The sequence below is a fragment of the Bos indicus x Bos taurus genome, chromosome 2, assembly GCF_003369695.1.
Source record: "Bos indicus x Bos taurus breed Angus x Brahman F1 hybrid chromosome 2, Bos_hybrid_MaternalHap_v2.0, whole genome shotgun sequence".
Classification (NCBI taxonomy): domain Eukaryota; kingdom Metazoa; phylum Chordata; class Mammalia; order Artiodactyla; family Bovidae; genus Bos; species Bos indicus x Bos taurus.
In genome coordinates, this window is record NC_040077.1 from 38,672,535 (window position 1) to 38,698,923 (window position 26,389).

General features: G+C 36.5%; 1 protein-coding gene across 1 annotated transcript in view; it reads left to right on the forward strand.

Moving 5' to 3' along the window:
- The window catches only part of ACVR1C (activin A receptor type 1C), a 52,384-nt gene extending 26,220 nt beyond the window's left edge, over window positions 1-26,164 (forward strand). Inside the window, exons 3-8 of the mRNA XM_027560255.1 lie at window positions 2,511-2,741; window positions 5,305-5,472; window positions 6,780-6,936; window positions 8,773-8,897; window positions 11,396-11,526; window positions 22,137-26,164. Coding sequence (XP_027416056.1) covers window positions 2,511-2,741; window positions 5,305-5,472; window positions 6,780-6,936; window positions 8,773-8,897; window positions 11,396-11,526; window positions 22,137-22,262 — 938 coding nt within the window. The 3' untranslated portion in view covers window positions 22,263-26,164. The remainder of the gene's footprint in view (window positions 1-2,510; window positions 2,742-5,304; window positions 5,473-6,779; window positions 6,937-8,772; window positions 8,898-11,395; window positions 11,527-22,136) is intronic.
- Window positions 26,165-26,389: the final 225 nt, after the last annotated feature.

Below are 26,389 nucleotides of genomic sequence, written 5' to 3' on the forward strand. Positions count from 1 at the left end.
TGGTCATGGTTATGCTTTTTTGAATTTGTGCGTGCAAAATGAGGGGAGGGAGGAGAGATATTGGAATTGTAATTTGGCTTAATAACTGTTCGTACAACTTTCATTATGTGTCAGGTAGTAAAACTGACTATAGCTTACAAAAATAGCCTGGAAACTTTTCTGCTAAAAATGTTTCCAACAGGCAAGGATTGTAGTCATATCCACTGAAATGGTGAGAGAGCAAGAACTTGGATTGAAAGCCAGTGTTTTAGTTGTAGGTCTGCCTTCCAGTTATTCCTGGGCAAGTTTTTGATTACCTTGCAGGCCCAATTTTCTCAGCTGTAAAATGATAACATTGAACCAGGTGATCTCAGAAGAAATTTCTGGCTGTGGGGCTTTGTGACTAATTGTTGAGACCTATAATAGCAGACTTATAGTCTGTGCTTATTTAGTCATAGTGGGTGGTTCTCATGAAGAAAAGAACATTTGAACAAATTGTGGCTCATTTCAGGAGTAGAGGTGAAGCCTACAGGAGCTTACAAGATTGATGCTATCAGGGTTTCCCAGCCATCAGAGTACAATGATCACTAAACATCACTCTTCTGAATAAATTATACTGTGACCTCTTCAGTTATTTTCTCTCTAATTATAAAAGTAATAAATATTTGTGGAATGTTGGGGAAATCAAGAAAACGTACAACATTAGAAAGAAGAATCTCACAATTTACTTCACCCAATTCCCACTAAATAGAAATACCCATCATAGCATCTAGCATATATTGTTTTTAGTCTTTTTCCTAGACATATTTTGAATAGCTAGATACACTTATTTAGATGGATAGAATTTGCTGCTTTTTGTTAGCAAAAGTATTTTTTCATTTAACAAAGTATTGTTTTTATTATAGCAAAAGTATTTTCCTATGTCATTAAGAAATACCTCTATAAACAACATCGTTATTTTTGGCTCTAAGTAATCCTTCCTTGGACTTCACTGGTAGCTCAGTGGTAAAGAATCTGCCTGCTAATGAAGGAGATGCAGGTTTGATCCCTGAGTCAGGAAGATCCCCTGGAGAAGGAAACGGCAACCCACTCCAGTATTCTTGCCTGAGAAATCCCATGGACAGAGAAGCCTGGTGAGCTATAGTCCGTGGGGTCACAAAAGAGTTGAGTGTGACTTAGTGACTAAACAACAACAACCCCTCCTTAGACTTAATGTTAAGGGCAAACCATTATGGAGCATGTAATATGCCAGGTACCATGCTGGGTGCTTAACATGCTGATGAATTCTCACAGTGTTCCTTTGAGAGAGGTAATATTATTGCAGTTTTGCAGGCAAGGAAGCTGAAGCTTCAGTTCAGTTCAGTTGCTCAGTTGTGTACGACTCTTTGCGACCCCATGAATCACAGCACACCAGGCCTCCCTGTCCATCACCAACTCCCAGAGTTCACTCAGACTCATGTCCATCGAGTCAGTGATGCCATCCAGCCATCTCATCCTCTGTCGTCTCCTTCTCCTCCTGCCCCCAATCCCTCCCAGCATCAGAGTCTTTTCCAATGAGTCAACTCTTCACATGAGGTGGCCAAAGTATTGGAGTTTGAGCTTCAGCATCAATCCTTCCAATGAATACCCAGGACTGACCTCCTTTAGGATGGACTGGTTGGATCTCCTTGCAGTCCAAGGGACTCTCAAGAGTCTTCTCCAACACCACAGTTCAAAGCTTAGAGAAGTTCAATAACTTGTTCATGATTACCATTGGTTCAGCTAAAATTGGAATCCATCTTTCTTATCTGTGGTCTTAATCTCTGCACTGTATTTAAAACTTTTTCTATTATCAGACATTTTCTCTTATTTTGCTCTAAGTAATAATATATTAAATATTTTGACAAATTCTTCTGCATTTTATGTTACATCTTTAGAATTCTAGAGGTATAAAGCTATTGGTTCAAAAGAATCTAAACATTTTAATACACTCAGAATATATTTTCTTTGACTTTCTTTTATTCTACAGAAAATATCAAATGGATATTTGTGGAACCTTGCTTTTAATGTAACATGATTGCTTCACTTCATTATTGAATCTGATTCTTCATTTTCAAATTTTGTTTTTTTTAAATAATTTATAAAGAATTCTTCTGCACTCTCAGTTGTACTAGGAACCATGTATTTTATTTAAGAGGATAACAGCATATAGTTCTTAACCTTTATATATTTAGTAAACTGACTGATTTTAATGTGCAAATCAAAGGAATTTCCAACAATTTTGGAAAGTTAGATATCTGCCATGGCAAGCTATGTTCAGGAAATTTTTGTTTGTGAATATGAATAGAGAAATTCATAGCAAGAACCTATAGTATTTTTTGAGCACACTTTGACATTTAAGTTTGGTATAATGGTGCTTATTTCTTCAAAATCAGTGAAATTATTAAAGCGCTTAAATGTTTGCCTTTTATGTGAAAATAATGATCATCATGACAATTATTTTCTGGCAGTTACTTGTTTTTAATAATCAATTTCATGTTTTCTTTGGTTAGGTCTGCCTCTGTTGGTTCAAAGAACAATTGCAAGGACGATTGTACTTCAGGAAATAGTAGGAAAAGGTAGATTTGGTGAGGTCTGGCATGGAAGATGGTGTGGGGAAGATGTGGCTGTGAAAATATTCTCCTCCAGAGATGAAAGATCGTGGTTTCGAGAGGCAGAAATTTATCAGACGGTTATGCTGAGACATGAAAACATCCTTGGTTTCATTGCTGCTGATAACAAAGGTATTTTCAACCTAATTGAGTTCAGCAAATAAAATGTTTTGTTTATTATCAGAGGAGAATAAATAATCTCTTTGTTTTAATAAAATCTCCATGAAAGTCTGATTTCATTTTTGAGAAAAGAAGATGCTTTCCTCTTCTCCACAGGTAAACGTGCAATAAATGTACAAGAAAGGAGGGCAGATGAGTGATATATAGCCATGACGACACGATAGCCAGTTTGATATTTAAAGTATCTGATGACTGGTGTGGCACAGGAACTAACCAATCAGAACAGAAAATTCAACTGTAACAGAGTTCTGGGAGAACCCTGCCATGCTAGGTTTTATCCCTTTAGTTGCTGAGTCATAAAAAGATCTGGAGGCATCTGGAGGGTTCCAGAGTTGCTTTGGGTGTCTAGGGCAAAGGAATACCATTGGAGGTTTTGAATAGCAGCTGTTAATTAAACAGGACAGAAATGTTTCAATATTTTGATAATTGATACAAAAATACCAATGAACGATGGCTGAATATTCATCTTTGTTAGGACTATACTTTCCTCTGTACATCACAATTCAACTCCAGGACTCAGGTTTACTATGAACTTTATTAGAATGGTAGCAAGCAAGGTAATTTTAGTGAAATTAATGTACTTTAGGTATGGTTTATATCTTGAGGTTTAACATTAACAACCCCAAATAATACAACTTTCTGAGATTTGTGGAACAAGACAGATCATCACCTTTTTGGTATAGAATTCAGTAGTCACATGCCCAGTAATCAGGGACTGAATATAAAGCCTGTGTATTACCTATGCTGGCTTTCTTCTTTTTGCATAGCTTTTATTCATTCGGCTATGAAATAGTTTCCTTAAAGACAAACAGAGAACAAAAGTGAGCAAAACTTAATCCAGTCAATTATTTTATTATTTGAATCAGTAATACTCATTAAGAACCTTGGAAAGGTATTGATTGTAACCTCTGTCTAAAAAACCAAATTATCTGTGGCTATTAGAAGCCTACCATTACCTATGAAATTTAAAGTCTATGGTTACTTCTATTTAATATAAGCTTGATCGTGAAAGTATTTATGATTAATTAGATAGTCAAAGAGAAGCTTATTGTTGTTATACGATTTGCCCATAGTTACATTTGCTGATGCCTTGTCTTTTCTGATTTGCCAGGGAGAAGGTGAGTAAAACCAAGAAAAGCCAGGGAGAATCTTAAAAAAAAGAGTCTTTCCAAATTCTTAACTATACTATTGAAAATGAAACATTTCTGATTAAGTTGTTAAGAACTTATACTTTTTCTGTGTAACACTGAGCTAAACTATCTAATTAGCTTAATTTGCAATGTTATGAAAGTGACTGTAGTTATTTGGTCTATCCTGATGAACCTAATTTAATCATTACATTTATTGGATTATAAAATAATGTGCACAAGAAAGATAACCCCTGATTGTTTCTTATTCAGTTTAACTGGTTTACCTTTGTTGATGGCCTCCTTGTCTGTGGCTTTGATTCCAAATGGTCTCTAACATCACTTTCATCTTCATGCATTTCTATGTCTTTTGCAACATTTACAGTTTCACTTTTTAGTCAACTGTCTGACAAAGACATTGATAGGAGAGGGCAAAGATAACCACTGGTGTTAAGCAGGGAGAGAGGTGTGAGTAAGGATTAGTTTTATTAATATATGTAGTCTGTTTTTTTATTAGTAAAGTTTATCATGTTATATTGATCTTTGAATTCCTCAGAAATGTTATCACTACCTGGATTTGGAAATTAAATATTTGGATAACCAGGAGCTCTTGTATGTAAAGCACTAGGTGGAAAAATTCCTTACCAAATGTTCATTAATTATAGTTTCTTTTCACTGAGGATAAAAACTGATCAGGACTTCCCAGGGCTATTGCAGGCATTTTATTCTGAAAGCTAAAGTGAAGTCTAGGGACTCTGAACACCTACATAATTTTTTAGGCTAATTTGTGTTCTGCTAAAAAGCTTTTATAAACTGGATTAGCTTTTGGTTAAATAAGGTAAATTATTTGAAAAGGTCTAGTAATTGTGATTGGTACTTAATATAAGCTTTGAAGGAAATTGTAAACTTCGTATTTTGAAAGGTGAATAAGATGAACATGCTTGGAATAGTAGAGCTTTTATGATAGTAATAATACTTTGTGTAAATTTGCTGTATTTCTCTTTCCTATTGGTACAATCTTTCTTAAAAGCTCAAGAATAATTTATAACACAATGCTGAGCCTAAGTGCATCTCTCAGTAGTTTCTCCTATAATGTGGTTGCTATTACCAGCAGGTATTGATATAGAGGGAATAAGAAAGGATTGTTCAGTTGTGCGAATCACTGCCTCACCCTCCTATGGTGATGGTGGGTACATGTAATAGGTTCTACTCTATCAATAGGGATTCATTGAAAATTGTCATTCTACTGACTCGGACTGTATTATCACTGAAGGAATTAACTTTGCTTTGTTAACAATACAAATGTACTTTAAATGCTGACATTGGTTCAAAGCTTTTGGCTTCTTTCTTAACATAAACTTACAGCAACAAAATAATTTTTCTGTTAGACAATGGAACCTGGACTCAGCTTTGGCTTGTCTCTGAATATCATGAACAGGGCTCCTTATATGACTATTTGAATAGAAACATAGTGACCGTGGCTGGAATGATCAAGCTGGCGCTATCAATAGCTAGCGGTCTGGCCCACCTTCATATGGAGATTGTTGGTACACAAGGTACGTATTTTCTGATTGTTTTTTCTCCTTGAATATGAAGTTAGAAGCACTAAGTTGTATTTTAGTGTTCAGTTAGGTTTTAGTTTATTACAAAAAGTTATCAAATGTAAAGAAACACTAAAAGTACTTTATAAAGCTGAAGATTTTGGCATGATATAGCCAATTCTTACCTACATACTCATCATTTTGTATACTAGCCATAATAATATTTTTATTCCAAGCATCTCTATTGTCACCATTTAGCATATGTATCTGAGAGATCTTGCTTTGGTAGCAAATGCTCCATTCTCAGAGGTTACAAATAATTGAACTGTTTTTAAAAAATTGGAAAGGGTAAGGTGATCTTAAAAATACTCCTATACCATGTACTTGAAAGCCAAATAATACACACTGTCTCGTCTATTTATTGAGTTAATAGAGAATTGGCTCTAGAAAGTTGTTCTTGTCACTGTAGTGCTTCTCAGATTTGGATTCTTGATCCCTTTAAATGCTTAAAAATTATTGAGGATGCAAAAGTTTGTGGATGTGGGTTATCTCTGTTAATATTTACTATATTAGAAACTAAAATTGAGAGATTTAAAAATATTTATTAATTTACTTAAAGTACAATAATTAATAACTAAATATTAAAATAACAGTTTTAAAACATAATTTTTATAATATAAAACCCAATCTAGCTAAAATAATGGTTTTGTTTTACACATTTGCAAATCTCCTTAATGTCTGGATTTTCATACCTGTTCTTCATTTAGTCTGCCCCAGTATGTTGTTATTGGTTAAAGTATGTAAAGAAAAGGTGACATCACCCAGATATGTCATTGAAAAAGAGCTTCAAGGACCGCCAGGGATCTTTGGGCCAAATTTGAGGACTTCTGTTCTAGGATAATAAAAGTTTGAAACTTGTTTTTTAGGAGAATTTTTGCTATGTTCTTATGTGGATGTAATAATGCTAATACTTTCCCTACTTATTCAACAAATATTTATTAGTGGTTACTAAATGTCACCTAGTATTCTAAGCAAGGAGGGATGGTAATGAGTAAGACATAACCACTGTCTTATGTAGCCTACCGTCTACTTGGGAATGACAAATAATGCCTACAAATAAATAAGATAACTCAGCGATAAAAGCTGTGAAGAAGGCAAAATGGGGGTAGTCTACTGAGGGTGAGTTGGGATGTTGATTAGGGGTCAGGGAACACTGTTCTTAGAAGGTAACATCTGAGCCAAGTCTTTCAAAATGAATCCTTTTGGACAGATTCAGTCTTCGGTAATGGAAAAAGTGAATATATTTATCTTATGCTTCATAGGTAAACCTGCTATTGCTCATCGAGATATAAAATCAAAGAATATCTTAGTGAAAAAGTGTGAAACTTGTGCCATAGCAGACTTAGGGTTGGCTGTGAAGCATGATTCAATACTGAACACTATTGACATACCTCAGAACCCTAAAGTAGGAACCAAAAGGTAAGATAACATACTTTGGTAGCATGTTGTTGTTTAGTTGCTAAGTCGTGTTCGATTCTTTGCTACCTCATGCACTGTAGCCCACCAGGCTCCTTTGTCCACGGCATTTCCCAGGTAAGAATACTGGAATAGGTTGCCATTTCCTACTCCAAAGACTTATGACTGCCCCATAAACATGAATGCCTGGGATATGTGTTTAGAGAGGAGGGCAGCATATGCAACATCATTAGGCCTAAGAAAGCAAGAATTCTCTGGTTCACTGAGAAATCAGTGGCACAATGGCTATAAAGCAAGGAGAGTTGGCATTTAATCATATAGAAAGTAGCTATTTGGGTGGGGAATCAGTATAGAGGGATGATGGAATTGATGGTGATATATTACTTTTAATGTGCCACATCCAAGAATACATTTTCTTACAGAGAGGAGGAAAAAAAAACAACCACATCAACAATGTATAGCTCCTCCAAAGCCTCTATATTTCATAAATGATCTGAAATTCAAGGCTATTTGTGTATATTCAGACTCTAAACAATAGATATAGAATCAATATACAGACAAGTAAGGGACTCTTACAATGAATACGTATATGTGCTATTATATCCTCTCAATACTTAAAAATATTATATATGGTTATACTTATGCTATGGTTGTACTTATCCCGAAGTCTCCCAAGTTGATGTGTATTAAGATACTGTGAGTTTGGACACAGTTCCCACTTCCAAGGAACAGAATCTCTGAAAGTTAAGAACAAACATGATACAAATAGAGCATACCACACATATGTCAAGACAGGCCCATTAGTAATGGGATTTCTGGTGTTTTCCTATTATAGCCAGACTGTAGCCATATGGCCAGCATACTTCCATTTCCTTTCATTTGAATTTCAGGATCTGTGCTATTTGGCATAATTCCAGGTTTATTGACCTTGAAATCAGAAACAACCAAAACACTTTCCTGGGTTGTTAAAGGCCCTTGATAGTAGAGGATTTCTAAGCTGGTATAGTTAGTGTCTAAGCCATATTTGAGATTCCAGGCTGAGTCGTTCACTTGGTTTCCTGGGAGACTTTAATGGTCCCAGAAACACTTCAGGATGGTTTATTCAGACTGGGCAAGCCCTAAGGGATCTCTTCTCTTTTCCCCTTAAAAAGCAAGCTTCAACCTGTACTTCAGGGAAGCCCTTGGATACTGGATTCCTTCAGAGAGTCTAAAACTTAAAAGATTGGAAAGAGTGTTGCATCCTCACGTCACTATTCTGAGAAATCCTCGAAATCTCCCTAGGACAGCTTGGCTCAGGCAGGTCCCATGGATTGTGGAATTCGATTTAATTCTACTCAAACAGCCTAAATTATCTTGGTGCCAATATGTAATATGAATATATGTTTCAAAGCCAGTGTATTCAGTTGGCCAAAAAGTTCATTGGCCAAGCCAATATAATAAAATTGTTTATTCAGAGTAGGTATTTGTGGAATAATTCTGAGCACTGTGTACCAGGCCCACCATGATGAATAAAATATACTCCTTGACCTCAAAGAGCTTTCTTGGCTACAAACTGCTGGTGGAACTTGAGTTCCATCTTTTCTGTTGAGTGCTTTCCAAGTATTTGGCTCCTGACCCACATGTTTTAACACTAGGATGACCTCTAGTTCTATTTTTTAAATTTTTAAAATTATCTTTTGATAACTGTATTATTTAATTTTATTCTATTATAGTGGCTCAGGACAACCTGTAAATTTGATGTAAACTGCCTTAACTTATATATCAGGATTAATTAAGATTGTGTTTTACCAGACTGCTATAAAATCATAGACGGAATCTGAAATATGCATGTTTTTGAAGGTATATGGCCCCTGAAATGCTTGATGATACAATAAATGTGAATATCTTCGAGTCCTTCAAACGAGCTGACATCTATTCTGTTGGTCTGGTTTACTGGGAAATAGCCCGGAGGTGTTCAGTTGGAGGTAAGATTTTGGAAATACTCTTTGTGTTTGCCTTTCCTTGGTGCTTGAATTCAATGCACTGTATCAAATTATTTCTAAACATTTAAAAGGTTATCTTTTGTGATATCTTTCCAGTGGTAAAAATGGAGCATCTTGAACAGAATGGAGATTTTAAGTTGTAATTACTGCTTAGTTCTCCTGATAATTCTGGTTTCCATAATAATATTTTGCAAAGCCCTTGAAATTTTTTCTGTTTAAGCTGTTTTCCTATTTTATATCAGAAATGAAACCCAAAGAAGCTAAATGGCTTGCCAAGGCTACAGGATTTAAATTAAAGTGTTTTGGTTCTCAGGCTTTTCTTGTTCTTTTCTTTCTGGTGATGATGAATATGTGAGAATTAAAGTGGAGGGCCGGAGAAGGCAATGGCACCCCACTCCAGTACTCTTGCCTGGAAAATCCCATGGATGAAGGAGCCTGGTAGGCTGCAGTCCATGGGGTCGCTAAGAGTCGGACACGACTGAGCGACTTCACTTTCACTTTTCACTTTCATGCATTGGAGAAGGAAATGGCAACCCACTCCAGTATTCTTGCCTGGAGAATCCCAGGGACGGGGTAGCCTGGTGGGCTGCCTTCTATGGGGTCGCACAGAGTCGGACACCACTGAAGTGACTTAGCAACAGCAGCAGCACCAAAGTGGAGGGCAGAGGTGAGCAAAGACTAACTTCCTGATTTTGCTCCCAGCAGTTTAGAGATTAATGAGAGGAAGAATTTGGGAGGATGAAACCCTGTAAACACAGGCTGATGAAATTGTTGCATCAGTGGAGAAAAGTTAAATCCTGATAGAAAATGATTTAGAGTTTTCAATTTCAAGTGAGACAGAGTTAGGCCTAAGCTTTGGTTTAGCAACTTCCTGAATATCTGACTATAGGTGAGGTATGTGGGCTTACTTTCCTCGTCTGTAGAATGAAGATTACTAAAACTGACCTCTTGGGTTTTAAGGATTCAATGGACTAATTCAGTTAACTCATGTAAAGCTTTTAGTACAGAGCCTACTCCGTAAACAGGAACTGTCAAGATGAAACCACTGTCAGTTATTGCATTTTGTTTTGATGTCGTTTTGCCTTACATCAATCTTATTTTATTAAAAAGTGAAAACCTTACAAGGTTAAAATTATATTTGAATGAGGAAACATGCTTTTCCCCTTTTATTCCTAGGTTAGATAGTAAAATATTCAGGAAGATGAGACTATTTATAGAAACAATAGGGTGGTGCAGAAGCAAAACATGGACACTGGAATCCCCAAACCCGGGACTGAGTTCCAGACCTGCCACTCAGTAGTGACGTGACCTCGACACTTGTGCCTCAGTTTCCGGATTCAGTAAACATGGGATAATCTGATATTTTCTTTAGTCACTGGTTTTGAGGAATAATTAGTTAAAACATGTAAAGGACTTAGATAGATACTCAGTAAATAGCAAGATTCAAAACAAATTTGTTATTATTTTTTCAAATTTCGTACTGATGTTTGCCTAGATTTGCTTTTAGATTTTTATCTTTAAATTTTCTTCCATAGTTGAAATACTAATTTAGTAACATGATTTGAATTTCACTTTCAAAATTATGGCATTTTTTATATACTTAAATTAAAAAAAAAACCATAGTTAATTAGACTGATTTTGTAAGAAAATTCTTAAATTCAAGTATCATTTTGATAATTAAGATCATCTTCAAATACTTTTGGCTATTTCTCTGGAACCTTCTCAGATGTAGTACTTCTAAAATCCAAATGTTAAAAAACTCAGCTTTTGAAAGGTTACCTAACAATTTTCAAAAAGAAGAAAGCCATTTTGTTTTGAAAAGGATAAACATACTTTATTCATGGAGAAATATACATCATTCACAGATCAATGAGGATCTGCTGTAAATTTTGCAATTAGGTATTACTTTTGAATTGCACGATGGCATTTTATGGAAATCCAAATTTATGTAATTTTATAGTATAAAATTATATTTTATAGTTATTAAATGTTCTAGAAATATAATAATGTTTTAATATAAAATTAAGTGTAATATATAATGTAAAACAGTATATTTTATACAATTTTTTTTTCTAGAATAATATTTCTTTTTTTTAAATTTATTTATTTATTTTTACTTTACAATATTGTATTGGTTTTGCCATACATCAACATGCATCTGCTACGGGTATACACGTGTTCCCCATCCTGACTCCCCTCCTACCTCCCTCCCCATACCATCCTATTTTGTTTTATATCATATAAATAATTATCAAAATTATATATTTTTTATAATAAAAATTTTATAAACATATAACTACTCAACTGAGAGCTTTCATCTTGTAGGTTTGGTTATTACAGTGATATATAATTTGAATAAGCTTGATTTTCCAGTTTTCCAGCATGCCACTTGTTCCTAGAAAACTTAATTGGTATTATTTTCAAATAAACATTTTGTTTATTAGTCACACCAGGAAATTTATTATGTAAATTTTTTATAGGAATTGTTGAGGAGTACCAGTTGCCTTATTATGACATGGTGCCTTCAGATCCCTCGGTAGAAGAAATGAGGAAGGTTGTTTGTGACCAGAAGTTCCGACCAAGTATTCCAAACCAGTGGCAAAGCTGTGAAGTAAGGCTATGTTCTTATATATATATTTTCCCATTATAATTTTGAGGCAAGTATCAGAGAGGATTTTCAGACACCATGTAGTTCCTTTCTCTTAATCTAGGCCTCCAATTCATTTCACGTATGTGGGTATATGTCTTTGTATAGGCTTCGGAAAGATTTTATTCCCTATAGCTGCTGGTGTCATAATGCTAAATTATGTGACAGGAACTACCTTGCCATCCCAGTGACTTTACATAAGACTTTATTTCTTGCTATGCCAAATCCCTTACAGGTTAGGCAACTTTCATCAGCATCTGTGCTGTATTTGGTGACTCGGTAATCCAGGTGACTTTGACTTGGGGTGCTGCTATTTCAACACACAGTTCCAGAGATATAGGTCAGGGGAAGGGAGAAGCTAGAGGGTCAGACACCAGCTCTCTAGTGCTTTGCCTCAAGTGACACACAGCGCTTCCACTCATGGTTCATAGACCAGAACCAGATACACAGTCCCATCTAATTGAAGGGGGCTGGGGATGTCAGAAACACAGGCATATTCAGAGGGTAGTCAATGTTTGTGCTACACAATTATTACAATTTTAGTCATCCTTATATTCAACAAATTATTCTTAATCCCTAACTTATGGTTTTCTTTCATCAGAAAACTTCCCCATAGCAGGGATCATTGTTGTTTATCTCCTTATCCTGAACCACACATGTAGTAACCATCATAGAGCAGATATATTGTAATGCTTGTTTTGCCTATGTGAAGAGAAAGACTTTTCTAACTCCCACAGGAAGTAGAAGGGAAGGTAGGGGAAAGACTATAAATCATCTAACAAATTCCAAAACTATTTTAATGCTTTACTCTCCCCATCCCAATTACAACTGTTTATCTTCTGTCATGTTTAAGTGTAATGCTTGAGGTCTTTTTTTAGGTGACATATTTTAGTTTTGGCTTTGTCATATGTCATGTCTTAAATAGTTATTTTTCTCCTCATTTTTCCTCTCCTTCATGTTTCACTCAACTTATTTTCTATTTAAGGCAAGATTTATGTCCTGATATTTCAATTTTGTTTAGAATACAGGTAAAGTATTCTATATAGGTAAAATATACTTATTTTAGAAGCAGAATTTGAGGCATTTATAAAAAAATTGAAATTAAATTAAAATTGTTTCTAACATTAACCATTTCATGCATGAATGAAAGAATATTAACATATATATAAATTTAAAGGATAATATTAGAATTCCACATTTGAAAAATAGAACACTTCTAATACCTTTGAACATTCTTCACCCTTCTGAGAGGCTGCTATTGTAACTAATAATTTTATTATTACTTTTCTTTTCTTTAGAATTTAGCTATATATTTATGGCTAACTTTTGTTTATTTGTGAAATATATTATTGATACTATGGGTATTCTTCTTAGTTTTTTTTTTTTAACTTTACCTTATATAGTACAGCTATTATTGGTTTATTTTCATATCTGTATAGTACTCTATTGTATGGATATAGCACAATTTCTTTTTTTCATTCTGCTGTTGATTGCCGTATGTGTGATTTTTAGCTTCTTTTAGAACAACACTGCTCTGTGTGTATATGTCTGTAGAAATTGGGTATAAAACTGTAGATTCTTTTGGAGTGTCCACATAGATGATCATTCAGTTCAGATCAGTTCAGTCGCTCAGTCGTGTCCGACTCTTTGCGACCCCATGAATTGCAGCACGCCAGGCCTCCCTATCCATCACCAACTCCCGGAGTTCACTCAGACTCACATCCATCGAGTCACTGATGCCATCCAGCCATCTCACCCTCTGTCGTCCCCTTCTCCTCCTGCCCCCAATCCCTCCCAGCATCAGAGTCTTATCCAATGAGTCAACTCTTCGTGTGAGGTGGCCAAAGTATTGGAGTTTCAGCTTTAGCATCATTCCTTCCAAAGAACACCCAGGACTGATCTCCTTTAGAATGGACTGGTTGGATCTCCTTGCAGTCCAAGGGACTCTCAAATAATGAGAGTTCTAGAAACAATCCTCATAGCTTTGTTATTGCAATTTCTAGGACTTCCAGTATAATGTTGCCTGGTAAGGATGATAGGTTTGCTCCTACATGTCTCACCTTTGAATGTCATATTTGCTGTGGGTTTTGCTCATAAAAACTGACTTTTGTTTGATAAAAGCTTACTTCCTATCTCTGAGGTGATATGTCATTTCTGCTTTAGTGTCTTATTATGATAGATTGCATTTATGGATTTTCCACTGTTAAACCAATCATGCATTCCTAGAATAGGCCTAACAATGTCATTTTTATACAATGAATTTTCTACATTTTATGTAATGAATTTGTTCATTTTTGCCCAATATTTTAGTTCTCTTTTGTTTTGTGTTAATCCCACATATTAGATATTTGTGAGATATTTATACCATCATCATTTTTTTTCTGGAATTATGAACATGTTTATCATTTTCTTTGTTCAACATTCCTTCTTGGCTCTCAGAGCTTCATTTTAAGGTAATTTTCTGATTTTTTCATGTGCATCTTCTAAATGTATTTTATTTGAATTGCTTTTTAGTGAGGATCTAAAAGTTGTAAGTTCTTTCAGTGTTTGGGTGTCTGAAAATATCTTTATTTTGTCCTCAGTTCTGAACAAATAGTTTATCTGGGCATTAGAATTTAGGTTTGCAGTTATTTTCTCTAAGTACTTTAAAGATGTTATTCCACTGGCTTCTAACTTCCATTATTATTGTTGAGAAGTCAGCTAATTTTATTTTTAGTTAATTTATCTTTTCTTCCAGACCTCTTTAAGAACTTCTTTATGTCTTTTGCATTCTGAGTTTCTCTATGATGTATTTGGTTTGGATATCTCTTGATTAATTTTGCCTGGACGTTTTGGACTTTCTGATTCTTAAGATTTGTGACTGTCTTCAGTTGTGGAAAATTCTGAGCCATTATCTCTTCAAATAGTTCATCTTTTCATTTTTTTAATTGCCCATTTTTAGAGAACTCACTGTATGCATGTTAGACCTTTCATTTTACTTTGCTTGTCTCTTATTCTTTCCTATTATTCATATTACTGCATTTATGAATAATCTCTCATATTCATCTTACAGTTCACCAATTCTATATTTACGTGGGTCTAATCTGCCATTTGGGCTACCCAGGTGGCACTAGTAGTAAAGAACCCATCTGCCAAAGAGGGAGCTGCAAGAGACGTGAATTCTACCATCCCTGGGTTGGGAAGATCCCCTGGAGGAAGGCATGGCAACCCACTCCAATATTCTTACCTGGAGAATCCCATGGATAGAGGAGCCTGGTGGGCTATAGTCCATACAGTCACGAAGAGTCAGATACAAATGAAGCGACTTAGCACAGCACAGCACAATCTGTCCTTTAACTCATCCATTTAGGTTTTTATTATAATGGTTATATTTTTCATGTCAAATTTTACTGACATGAAAAGTACTTTTTCTTTTGTAAATACACTTTTTTATACTAATGTTTAGACTTTTCTCGTTGCTTTTACTTATTTTATTTTTCATATCATTTAACTCTAACATCTAGTGTTTTGATAGGTTTGATTTTCCTATTTTTTGTTTTAACTGCCTCTTGTTAAAGATGGTTTGTTTCCTCATCTGCTTGTGAATTTTCATTATGAATTCAGGTTTACTGCAACATCATAAGGCTAAGCTTTGGTTTTTTTTCTTTACCAAGTGTCAAGATTTAGACAATTTTCTTTGCAAAGTTCCTTCTACAACCAATTCATCCTTACAGTCTAGACTTTGTAAACATTTTTATGTGACACTTTTTGTGTGCTGTGGACTATGTTTCCTGTCTTTCACATGTAGTCCGTCAATTCTGAAGTTCTAGACTGTAAGATCCAAAGATGCCCCCAGAGCAGCTTCTTGCTATAGTGATTTCTTTCACCACTCTGGATTCATGCCTTCTCATTGTTTTCCCTTCTGAGTATTTATCTTATTTATTTACCAGTTCACTTATACTGATTTTTATCATTATGTTATTGTGTTATAATTTACATATAATAAAATGCATAAATTTTAGTGTCCAGCTTGATGACTTAAAAAAAAAAGTATATGTGTATACTTATCATCAAGATCAACACAGAGAATTTCCAGCCCATCCCATATCCATTTTTGTCTTTAATGTCCTTTCTTAGAATATTTTGTAGAATAGTCATTCTGTCATATTCCCATAATTAAATTAATTAATTTTCAATTAAAGGAAAATGTATATCCTCTATAGCGTTAATATCTGTGTTTTTATAGAATTTTTAAAAATATCTTAATTTCACACTTCAGTTGCTCAGTCTGTCCAACTCTAGGCGACCCCATGGACTGCAGCACGTCAGGTCTCCCTGTCCATCACCAACTCCCTGAGTTTACTCAAACTCATGTGCATTGAGTCGGTGATGCCTTCCAACCATCTCATCCTCTGTTGTTCCCTTCTCCTCCCGCTTTCAATCTTTCCCAGCACCAGGGTCTTTTCCAATGAGTCGGTTCTTCACATCAGGTGGCCAAAGTAGTGGAGTTTCAGCTTCAGCATCAGTCCTTCCAATGAATATTCAGGACTGATTTGCTTTACAATGGACTGGTTTGATCTGCTTGCAGTCCAAGGGACTTTCAAAAGTCTTCTCCAACACCACAGTTCAAAAGCATCAATTCTTTGGTGCTCAGCTTTCTTTATAGTCCAACTCTCACATACATACATGACTACTGGAAAAGCCATAGCTTTGACTAGATGGACCTTTGTTGGTGAAGTAATGTCTCTGCTTTTTAATATGCTGTCTAGGTTGGTCATAACTTTTCTTCCAGAGAGCAATTGTCTTTTAATTTCATGGCTGCAGTCAGCATCTGCAGTGACCTTGGAGCCCAGAAAAATAAAGTCTGTCACTGTTTCCTTTGTTTCCCTATCTATTTGTCATGAAGTGATGGGACTGGATGCCATGATCTTAGTTTTCTGAATGTTGAGTTTTAAGCCAAATTTTTCACTCTCTTCTTTCACTTTCATCAAGAAACTCTTTAGTTCTTCTTCACTTTCTGCCATAAGGGTGGTGTCATCTGCATATCTGAGGTTATTGATATTTCTCCCGGCAATCTTGATTCCAGCTTGTGCTCCATCTAGCCCAGAGTTTCTCATGATGTACTCTGCATATAAATTAAATAAGCAGGGTGATAATATACAGCCTTGACGTACTCCTTTTCCTATTGGAACCAGTCTGTTGTTGCATGTCCCATTCTAAGTGTTGCATACAGATTTCTGTATACAGATTCTGAATACCAGACCACCTGATCTGCATACAGATTTCTCAGGAGGCAGGTCAGGTGGTTTATATTCCCATCTCTTGAAGAATTTTCCACAGTTTGTTCTGATCCGCATAGTCAAAGGCTTTAGCATAGTCAATTAAGCAGAAGTAGATGATTTTCTGCAACTGTCTTGCTTTTTCAATGATCCACCAGATGTTGGCAATTCGATCTCTGGTTCCTCTGCCTTTTCTAAATCCAGCTTGAACATCTGAAAGTTCATGGTTAACATACTGTTGAAGCCTGGCTTGGAGTATTTTGAGCATTACTTTGCTAGTGTGTGAGATGAGTGCAATTGTGCAGTTGTTTGAGCATTCATTGGCATTGCCTTTCTTTGGGATTGAAATGAAAACTGACCATTTCCAGTCCTGTGGCCACTGCTGAGTTTTCCAAATTTGCTGGCATATTTTGTGCAATACTTTCACAGCATCATCTTTTAGGATTTGAAATAGCTCAACTGGAATTCCATCACCTCCACTAGCTTTGTTCCTAGTGATGCTTCCTAAGGCCCACTTGACTTCTCATTCCAGGATGTCTGGCTCTAGGTGAGTGATCTCACCATTGTTATCTGGGTTGTGAAGATCTTTTTTTTATAGTTCTTCTGTGTATTCTTGCCACTGCTTCTTAATGTCTTCTGCTTCTGTTAGGTCCATACAATTTCTGTCCTTTATTGTACCCACCTTTGCATGAAATGTTCCCTTGGTATCTCTAATTTACTTGAAGAGATCTCTAGTCTTTCCCATTCTATAGTTTTCCTCTATTTCTTTGCATTGATCACTGAGGAAGGCTTTCTTATCTCTCCTTGCTATTCTTTGGAACTCTGCATTCAAATGTGTGTATCTTCCCTTTTATCCTTTGCCTTTTACTTCTCTTCTTTTCACAGCTATTTGTAAGGCCTCCTCAGACAACCATTTTGTCTTTTTGCATTTCTTTTTCTTGGGGAGGGGTCTTGATCCCTGCCTCCTGTACAATGTCACAAACCTCTGTCCATAGTTCCTCAGGCACTCTGTCTATCATATCTAATCCCTTGAATCTCTTTGTCACTTCCATTGTATAATTATAAGGGATTAGCTTTTGGTCACGGAGAAGGCAATGGCAACCCACTACAGTACTCTTGCCTGGGAAATTCCATGGACAGAGAAGCCTAGTAGGCTACAGTCCATGGAGTCACGAAGAGTCAGACACGACTGAGCAACTTCACTTTCACTTTTCACTTTCATGCACTGAAGAAGGAAATGGCAACCCACTCCAGTATTCTTGCTTGGAGAATCCCAGGGACGGGAGCCTGGTGGGCTGCAGACTATAGGGTCTCAGAGAGTTGGACACGACTGAAGCAACTTAGCAGCAGCAGCAGATTTAGGTCATACCTGAATGTTCTAGTAGTTTTTCCTACTTTCTTCAATTTAAGTCTGAATTTTGAAATAAGGGGTTAATGATCTAAGCCACAGTCAGCTTCTGGTCTTATTTTTGCTGACTGTATAGATCTTCTCCATCTTTGGCTGCAAAGAATATAATCTATCTGATTTCGGTATTAACCATCTGGTGATGTCCATGTGTAGAATCTTCTCTTGTGTTGCTGGAAGAGGGTGTTTGCTATGACCAGTGCGTTCTCTTGGCAAAACTCTGTTAGTCTTTGCCCTGCTTCGTTCTATACTACAAAGCCAAATTTGACTGTTACTCCAGTTATCTCCTGACTTCCTACTTTTGCATTCCAGTCCCCTATAATGAAAAGGACATCCTTTTTGGGTGTTAGTTCTAGAAGGTCTTGTAGGTCTTCATAGAACCATTCACCTTCAGCTTCTTCAGCGTTACTGCTAGGGGCATAGACTTGGATTACTGTGATATTGAATGGTTCACCTTGGAAACAAACAGAAATCATTCTGTAATTTTTGAGATTGCACCCAGGTACTGCCTTTCAGACTCTTTTGTTGACTATGATGGCTACTGTATTTTTACTAAGGGATTCCTGCCCACAGTAGTAGATATAATGGTCATCTGAGTTAAATTCACCCACTCCAGTCCATTTTAGTTCACTGATTCCTAGAATGTCAATGTTCACTCTTGCCATCTCCTGCTTGACCCCTTCTAATTTGCCTTGATTCATGGACCTAACATTCCAGGTTCCTATGCAATATTGCTCTTTACAGCACTGGACTTTACTTCCATCACCAGTCACATCCACAAATGGGTGTTATTTTCGCTTTGCCTCCATCTCTTCATTATTTCTGGAGTTTTTTCTCCACTGATCTCCAGGAGCATTTTGGGCACCTGCTGACCTGGGGAGTTCATCTTTCAGTGTCCTATCTTTTTGCCTTTTCATGCTGTTCATGGGGTTCTCAAAGCAAGAATACTGAAGTGGTTTGCCATTCCCTTCTCCAGTGGACCACGTTTTGTCAGAACTCTCCACCATGACCCGTCCGTCTTGGGTGGCCCTACATGGCATGGCTCATAGTTTCATTGAGTTAGACAAAGCTGTGGTCCATGTGATCAGATTGATTAGTTTTCTGTGACTGTGGTTTTCAGTCTGTCTGCCCTCTGATGGAGAAGGATAAGAGGCTTATGGAAGCTTCCTGATGGGAGAGACTGACTGAGGGGGAAACTGGGTATTGTTCTGATGGGTGGGGCCATGCTCAGTAAATCTTTAATCCAATTTTCTGTTGATGCTGTCAGGTCATGGTGTTAATTTCACTACAAAGGTTGTAAAGAAAGCTTATATGCTCTGAAAGCCCAAGGGTAGAAATTGTTAGCTATTTTATATGTAACATATATAATTTCTTAATTGAAAGCATATTATTTTTATGCAGCTTTGATGGAAGAGAAAAATTTTCATAAAATGCATACATAAAATGCATGAAAATGTTAACTAATTGCATTTCAATGCTTATTGATATTCTCAAGAAGATAAAGCTATTCAATTGATTTTACTTACTCTAAAAGGATATAGTATAACGTGACCACATTCTCTTTCCTAAAATTATGTTTAGCATAGTAGGTGGAAGCCAAATAAATAGTGAAAGTGAAGTGAAGTCGCTCAGTCGTGTCCAACTCTTTGCGATCCCATGGACTGTAGTCTACCAGGCTCCTCCGTCCATGGGATTTTCCAGGCAATAATACTGGAGTGGATTGCCATTTCCTTCTCCAGAGGATCTTCCCGACCCAGGGATGGAACCCAGGTCTCCTGCATTGTAGACAGGCGCTTTACCGTCTGAGCCACCAGGGAAGTCCTGGTAACTAATCTCTACAGAAAAGATTAAATAAATGAAACTGATCTTCATTTCACCTTATGCTAATCAAACATGCCCTTAAATATAATAGTGTAATTCCATAAACCAAAATGCCATTGAGCAAAGGCTCCCTATCATCTACTGTAGCTGCCTCCAAGGTCCACAAATGATAGCTGCAAACCATCTAGCAAGCAATGGGCCATACACTCTGCCTGAGTGCAGAGCAGACCTCCGGGCCCCTTTATGAGAGGAGATACCCTGGTCTTTTTCTGGGAGAAGTCACACGGTTCATGTCACAGGGGAGACACTATGGATGCTGTCTGAGGGGAGATGACAGGTCTCTGTCTGAGGGGAGATGACTTGGTCTCTGTCATAGGGGAGACCCCCAGGTCTCTGAAAAGAGGCCCTCCCTCTGTCTAGGGGAGAGCCCCAGTCTTTATATGATAGAAGTCTCCCTGGTGTCTGTCTGAGGGGAGACACTCTAGTCCCTTTCTGAGAGGAGACACCCTGGTCCCTTTCTGAGAAGAGACATCCTGATGTCTGTCACAGGGGAGACACCCTGAACACTAGCTGAGGGGGACACTCAGGTCTCTGGCTGAAGGGAAGCATCCTGAACTTTTTCTGAAAGAAATTGTCCTGGTCATTCTCTGTCTGGATATGCCATGGTCCCCCTAGGAGGAGATGCTCTGGTCTCTGTCTGAAGGGAAAGCCCTAGTCTGTGAGAGAAGTTGCTGGGGCCCCTTTCTGTGGGGAGATGCCTTGGTCCTTGTCTGAGGGGAGACACTCTGGTCCCTTTCTGAGAGGGGACACACAGGTCTCTCTCTGAAGGGAGAAACCTTTTTCTTGGAGGGGAAATGCCCTGGTCTTTTTGTGAGTTACCTTATCTCTTTTGGTGAGGAGATGCTCTGGTTCCTCTGAGAGGAGATGCCCATCTGTTCAAGGTCAGACGCCCTGGTTCCTTTCAGAGGGGGGATGTCCTACTCTCTGAGGAGAGCTGCCTTTGTCCTTGTCTGAGAGGAGACTCCCTGATCCCTGAGAATGGACACCTTGCTGTCTGTATAGGAAAATGCTCTGGTGCCTTTCTGAGGAGAGACACCCTGGTCTTTTTCTGAGAAAAGTTGTCTTGGTCTTCACCTGAGAGGAGAAGCCATGGTCCTTGTCTGAGGGGAGATACTTTGGTCTCTGTCTGAAGGTAGAGCTCTGATCTTTTTCTAAGAGAAATCCCTCTGGTCTCTGTCAAGAGGAGACACTCTGATCTTTTTGTGAGAGGAGGACCCTGGTCTCTGTCTCTGGGGAAGTGCTCTAGTTTCTGTTTTTCTTTTTTTTTTTTTCAGATTTATTTATTTATCATTTTCAGCACTGGGTCTTCATTGCTGTGCTTTGGCTTTCTCTGGTTGCCATGAGCAGGGGCCACTCTGTTGCAGTACGTGGGTTTCTCATTGTGGAGACGTCTTCTCTTTTGCAGAGCACCAGCTCTAGGTGCACAGGCTTCAGTGGTTGCAGCTTGAGGGCTCTAGAGTGCAGGCTCAGTAGTTGTGGTACACAGGCTTAGTTCCTCCAGCGTCTGGGATCTTCCCGGACCAGAGATTGAACCCATGTCCCCTGAATTAGCAGGCAGATTCTTAACCCCTAGACCAGCAGGGAAGCCCTGGTTCTTTTCTGAGGGGAGACACTCTGATGTCTTTCTGAAGGGAGTTGCCCTGGTCTTTTTTTCTGAAAGAAATCACCCCCGGTTTCTGTCTGAGAGGAAATGCTCCAGTATTTTTCTAAGGAGAGGTGCCTTGACCCTTGTTTGAGAGGAGACTGGTCCTCTCTTCTGGTTACCACGTGATCCTTGTCTCAGAGGAGACTCTAATCTCTGTCTGAGTGGAGACGACCCAGTCTGTGTTTGAAGGGAGACACCCTCGTGTCTGTCTGAGGAGAGACACCCTGGACAGGATTTTTGAGGTGATTTGACCCTAATCTCCTTCTCCTATTGATTTAAATTTATTATTTCTATATCAGAGCTTAGCATCAATTCCTGCGTTTGTGATTTTTCTTCTCTTGTACTGTGTTTTGTGCTAAAGATTTTGATATTTTTTTCTCTTAAGGCACTCCGAGTCATGGGGAGAATAATGCGTGAGTGTTGGTATGCCAATGGGGCAGCAAGACTAACTGCTCTTCGGATTAAGAAGACTATATCTCAACTTTGTGTCAAAGAAGACTGCAAAGCCTGATGATGAAAATCATGTTAAAAAGAAATAATCACACAGCTTTCTTTCTCATTTTCCCTTTTTATGTGAATTTTTTGCCTTTGTTTTGTCCTTGTTTTTGTTCTACCTCAAAGATAATGCAGTGCAGTATTTAAGTGCCCAAAGGCACCATGAAAAAATAACGAAAGTCAAGTGTGGGCTGGAGTTGATGTCATCTACTCCCCATGTTGTCTTTAATTTTATTTTGAAAAGCAACACATCAGCTCATCTTTTTATTTAAGGAACATATTACAAAAGTGTAAAATAAGCTATATAAAGTAAGAAAAGTTATTAAGGTTTTATTTTACTTGAATCAGGAGCACATGAATGAATAGAAAAAAATATAAAAGCCCATTTACTTTTTCTCCCGAGAGGAAAACTTTTCATTAAAAATGTGAACTGGAACATATTATATCTAAACAAAGCTTTAGATTATATAATCTATGGTTTTTTCTATTTTTTTTTTAATGAATAGGACCTTTAAAAAATTAAACAGTGCTCTGAAGTTTAGGATACAAAATATGTAAAAGTAGACCTGCTTGATTGGAAGATGGAAGTGAGATCAGATCACTTACTTGGTTTCTCCTTCCCTGTCCTCCTACTCTTCGTAATGCACAACCACAGCAGCTCCTGAGACAAACAGTTTGAAAGTCACTGAGATTGTTACTTTCTCTTATTTTCACATGAGATACCTGACATTTTGAATCATTGAGAAATGTCCCAAAGTGACACAGCTAGTGACAAAGCCAGTGTTAGGTCCAGATCTTGTGATGATCCACGTGGTAGGTTTAGCTAGCTTCCTACTTTCCCTTTAATTCCTATAGTATTTCTTCTCCCTGTGGAGAAACAACATCTTTCATGATGATATTTGTGGTTTAGTCCAACAGAAGGCAAATTATTTTGCAGAATCCTAATGGACCTGGATGAACTCCCAGGACAATATCCACTGATGTTTTCCTCATGGAAATTCCATAGTCAACCTATTTGTTAAATAGTTTTAATGTTCTCTCAATACTTCCAGAGATTAATCCGTCATAAAAATCCATTGTCAGAGATTTTTTAAGGCTTTTTTTTAATGTTTTTAAGGCATTTCAGAGGTCCCTACTACCTTTGTACATACACATTTAGAAAGAGGACAAGAGAGGAAGAGGTTACTAGGAGATATTTTGAGGAAAAATTAAGAAAACTCTTAAATGAAGTGTAATAACCAAACCTAACTAAGGATTATCAGTAACTGTAAAGGATATTCTCTTGTCCTTTCAAAATGAGCAATGAGTGTGGAAGAATGCTCATGATAATTTTGCTTCTACTTCCTGTAGAGACAGAAGTGAAACATTCTGAATAATACATGGGATATTAAATATTTTTTCAAATCTATAATTCTGCTTTGGCAATGTTAAATCTTCTAAAACATTGTTCAGAATGTTTTTATTCTTCTAAAACGTTGTTTCCTAAACCCTGTTCCTTAGAATGCTCTTCTGAGATGATCAAAGACCAAAAGTATTCTTTGATACATCTTAGAAAGTGATACTGCATATTAGCATATTATGTGCTTTGTGAAGTCTAGCAGTAAAAATTGTTACTTGAATTTCTTTAAACTGGGTTTCCCAAATTATTTGACCAATGGGACTCTTTTTATAAAAAAGAGGGGAAACCTTTTATTAGCCTAAGTTTTAGTTTCTACAAAGCATGGCTTGGGTAACAGTGTTCTAAAGGATGTGCTCTATATAGAGCACAATCTAGTGATTACACTTCATTCCACTATGAAAATATGTTACTGAACCCATCTTCATTTGACTAGGATGAGCTATCAAAGGCAAGAATCGGACAGCTCTAGCTTGCATATTCTTTCACTCTCATTCATGCAGTTGTCCATTCATTAAAGAATATCTTCCTTGCCACAACTTTGGGTCCAATAAGGAAATTAAAAGATGGATAGGTTCTGTTCTCAGGGATTTTGAAGTCTAATTTGGGAATAGGAACAGGGGTGTGGGTGTTTGGGGGAAGTAAATTGGCAAATAAATATGATACAGATTAGGGTGTCTCAAATTCTGTGTGATGATGGTTTTCAAAAACAAATCCCAATTTGCAGTGCATTTAGAAAGTATCTTTAGTTATTCCAGACAATCTAAATTATGTAATCAATTTTTAAAAGTACATATGGGAAGAGATTCTAAAAAAAGCTTATGTGAAGGGGTAATCTTGCTTGTGCTTGTTACTTTAATTTCTCATAGATTGTTTCTGCATATATGAGAATGAAATTATTTATGTACTATGATTGTATGACTTTCAAACAAGAATAATATTTTCTCTTTTATTCATGTATGTTGGGTGAATATACTTACTTAATTTTAAGAGATGATTTAAATCTCCATTTTATTTGACATTATGTTTTATAATCTATTTGAAAGTGTCCATAATTCCATAATTTTATTGATTCAACTTTCACTCTAGGGCAATCTGTACATTTTGAGATATTTTCCTCATTTTTGTGTTGGTTAACTGTACCTCCTAACTGAATAGTCTTATATTTCAATTTCCAAAATATATTTTTAAAGAAAAGGGGTAGGTTAACAAAAATGATAGGGACCTTAACTCTCAGAATGATTATAAATAGAAAATGCTTACAAAATAGGATATAGCTTAGAGCATTAGACAAATTTATTGTATATAACCTATGATGTTAAACTTTATATTGTTTCTTTTTGATAGAGTCTTACTGTGTAATATTTATTTCTTTTGAATTTTGTTGTAAGCAAAAAATTATTCTTCTTAGACTCAGAGTGTCAGTGTTCTTTTCTCCTTTCAAATATTTTGGCTTTGGGTATAATGTGAAGCTTGGGAAAATGCTATTTATGAAATTTCAGTACTGTATAAAGTGATGGAATTTAAATGCAGCATCACTTCCTTAAACTAAGGGAAACATCATTTGTTGTCAATATTTCAGCATGAACTTGTTGCCTTATAAGCTAAGCATTTAAGGATGTAATTGGTACAGATTCTGTTGTGTGCTTTATTCTGTCTAAAATATTTGGCATGTCACATCTAGAATTCTTAATTCATATTCTGACTTGAAAGTTAAGTGAAACATGACTCTGTCGTGCACTATTTTAGGTATAGCACTTGCTTCTCATCTTTATACTTTCAATTAACTTTGCATTTTAAATTTCCATGATTATATGAAAATAGTAACCTGATTCTAGTGTCTGAAGACTTCAAAATCAGCTTTTATTTTAAAATGAAAATCTACAATAGATTCACTAGGTTAGATGTTCCATAAACATTTATTATTTGTAATACTTCTACCTTAGTAGAATTATTAAATAAAACAAAACAAAACTACTTCTACTATCCTGGAATTTTGCCACCATTTGACTTACTGGGGCAGAGAAAACTCAGGGCTATCTTAGAATTTATGCAAAAGTACTGGAGAATCCCATGGACAGAGGAGCCTGGTAGGCTGCAGTCCGTGGGGTCGCAGAGTCGGACATGACCGAGCGACTAACACTAGCCTGGCACTAGAGCTCCAGGGAAACTACTAGCAAATCATCCGAAGGCAGGAAACCCATGTTTGCCATTATACAAAGTTCAACTTAAAAATACTTAGCAGGGAATAGTTTCTGGTTAGTTATTTTAAAATAAATATGGAAATGTAATTCATTTAAATAAATTTAAAGTATGGATATTTTATTTCCCATAAGGAAATCAAGAAAGTAACAATAGCAAATGAGTGAAGTTAATGTCAGTTGATGTTTTCAATAATTGTTCTTTTAGATGAATTTACAACTACAGCATTTTAAGTTATTTGGAAATGTATAAGAATTAGTATCTTAAGATGATGTCATTGTGTTTTTCAAAGAGTTTATAAATATTTTTTCTTTTGTGAAGCCTACTACTTCTATATTTGATAATATTTTGTGTTAACTCCCTCCACAAGCTACCACATGGACTTGATGTGTTATTTAGTAAAGACAGTAATCCCTTTGTTCCTGAGAGTTTCTTCTAGACAGAAAAAAATTTCATTTGGAATACAAAAATTTCATTGCAATGTTAAATAGAATTTATGTAGTATAGAAAATTTTCAAAGTGTTTTAATGCAGAATTTTAGTTAT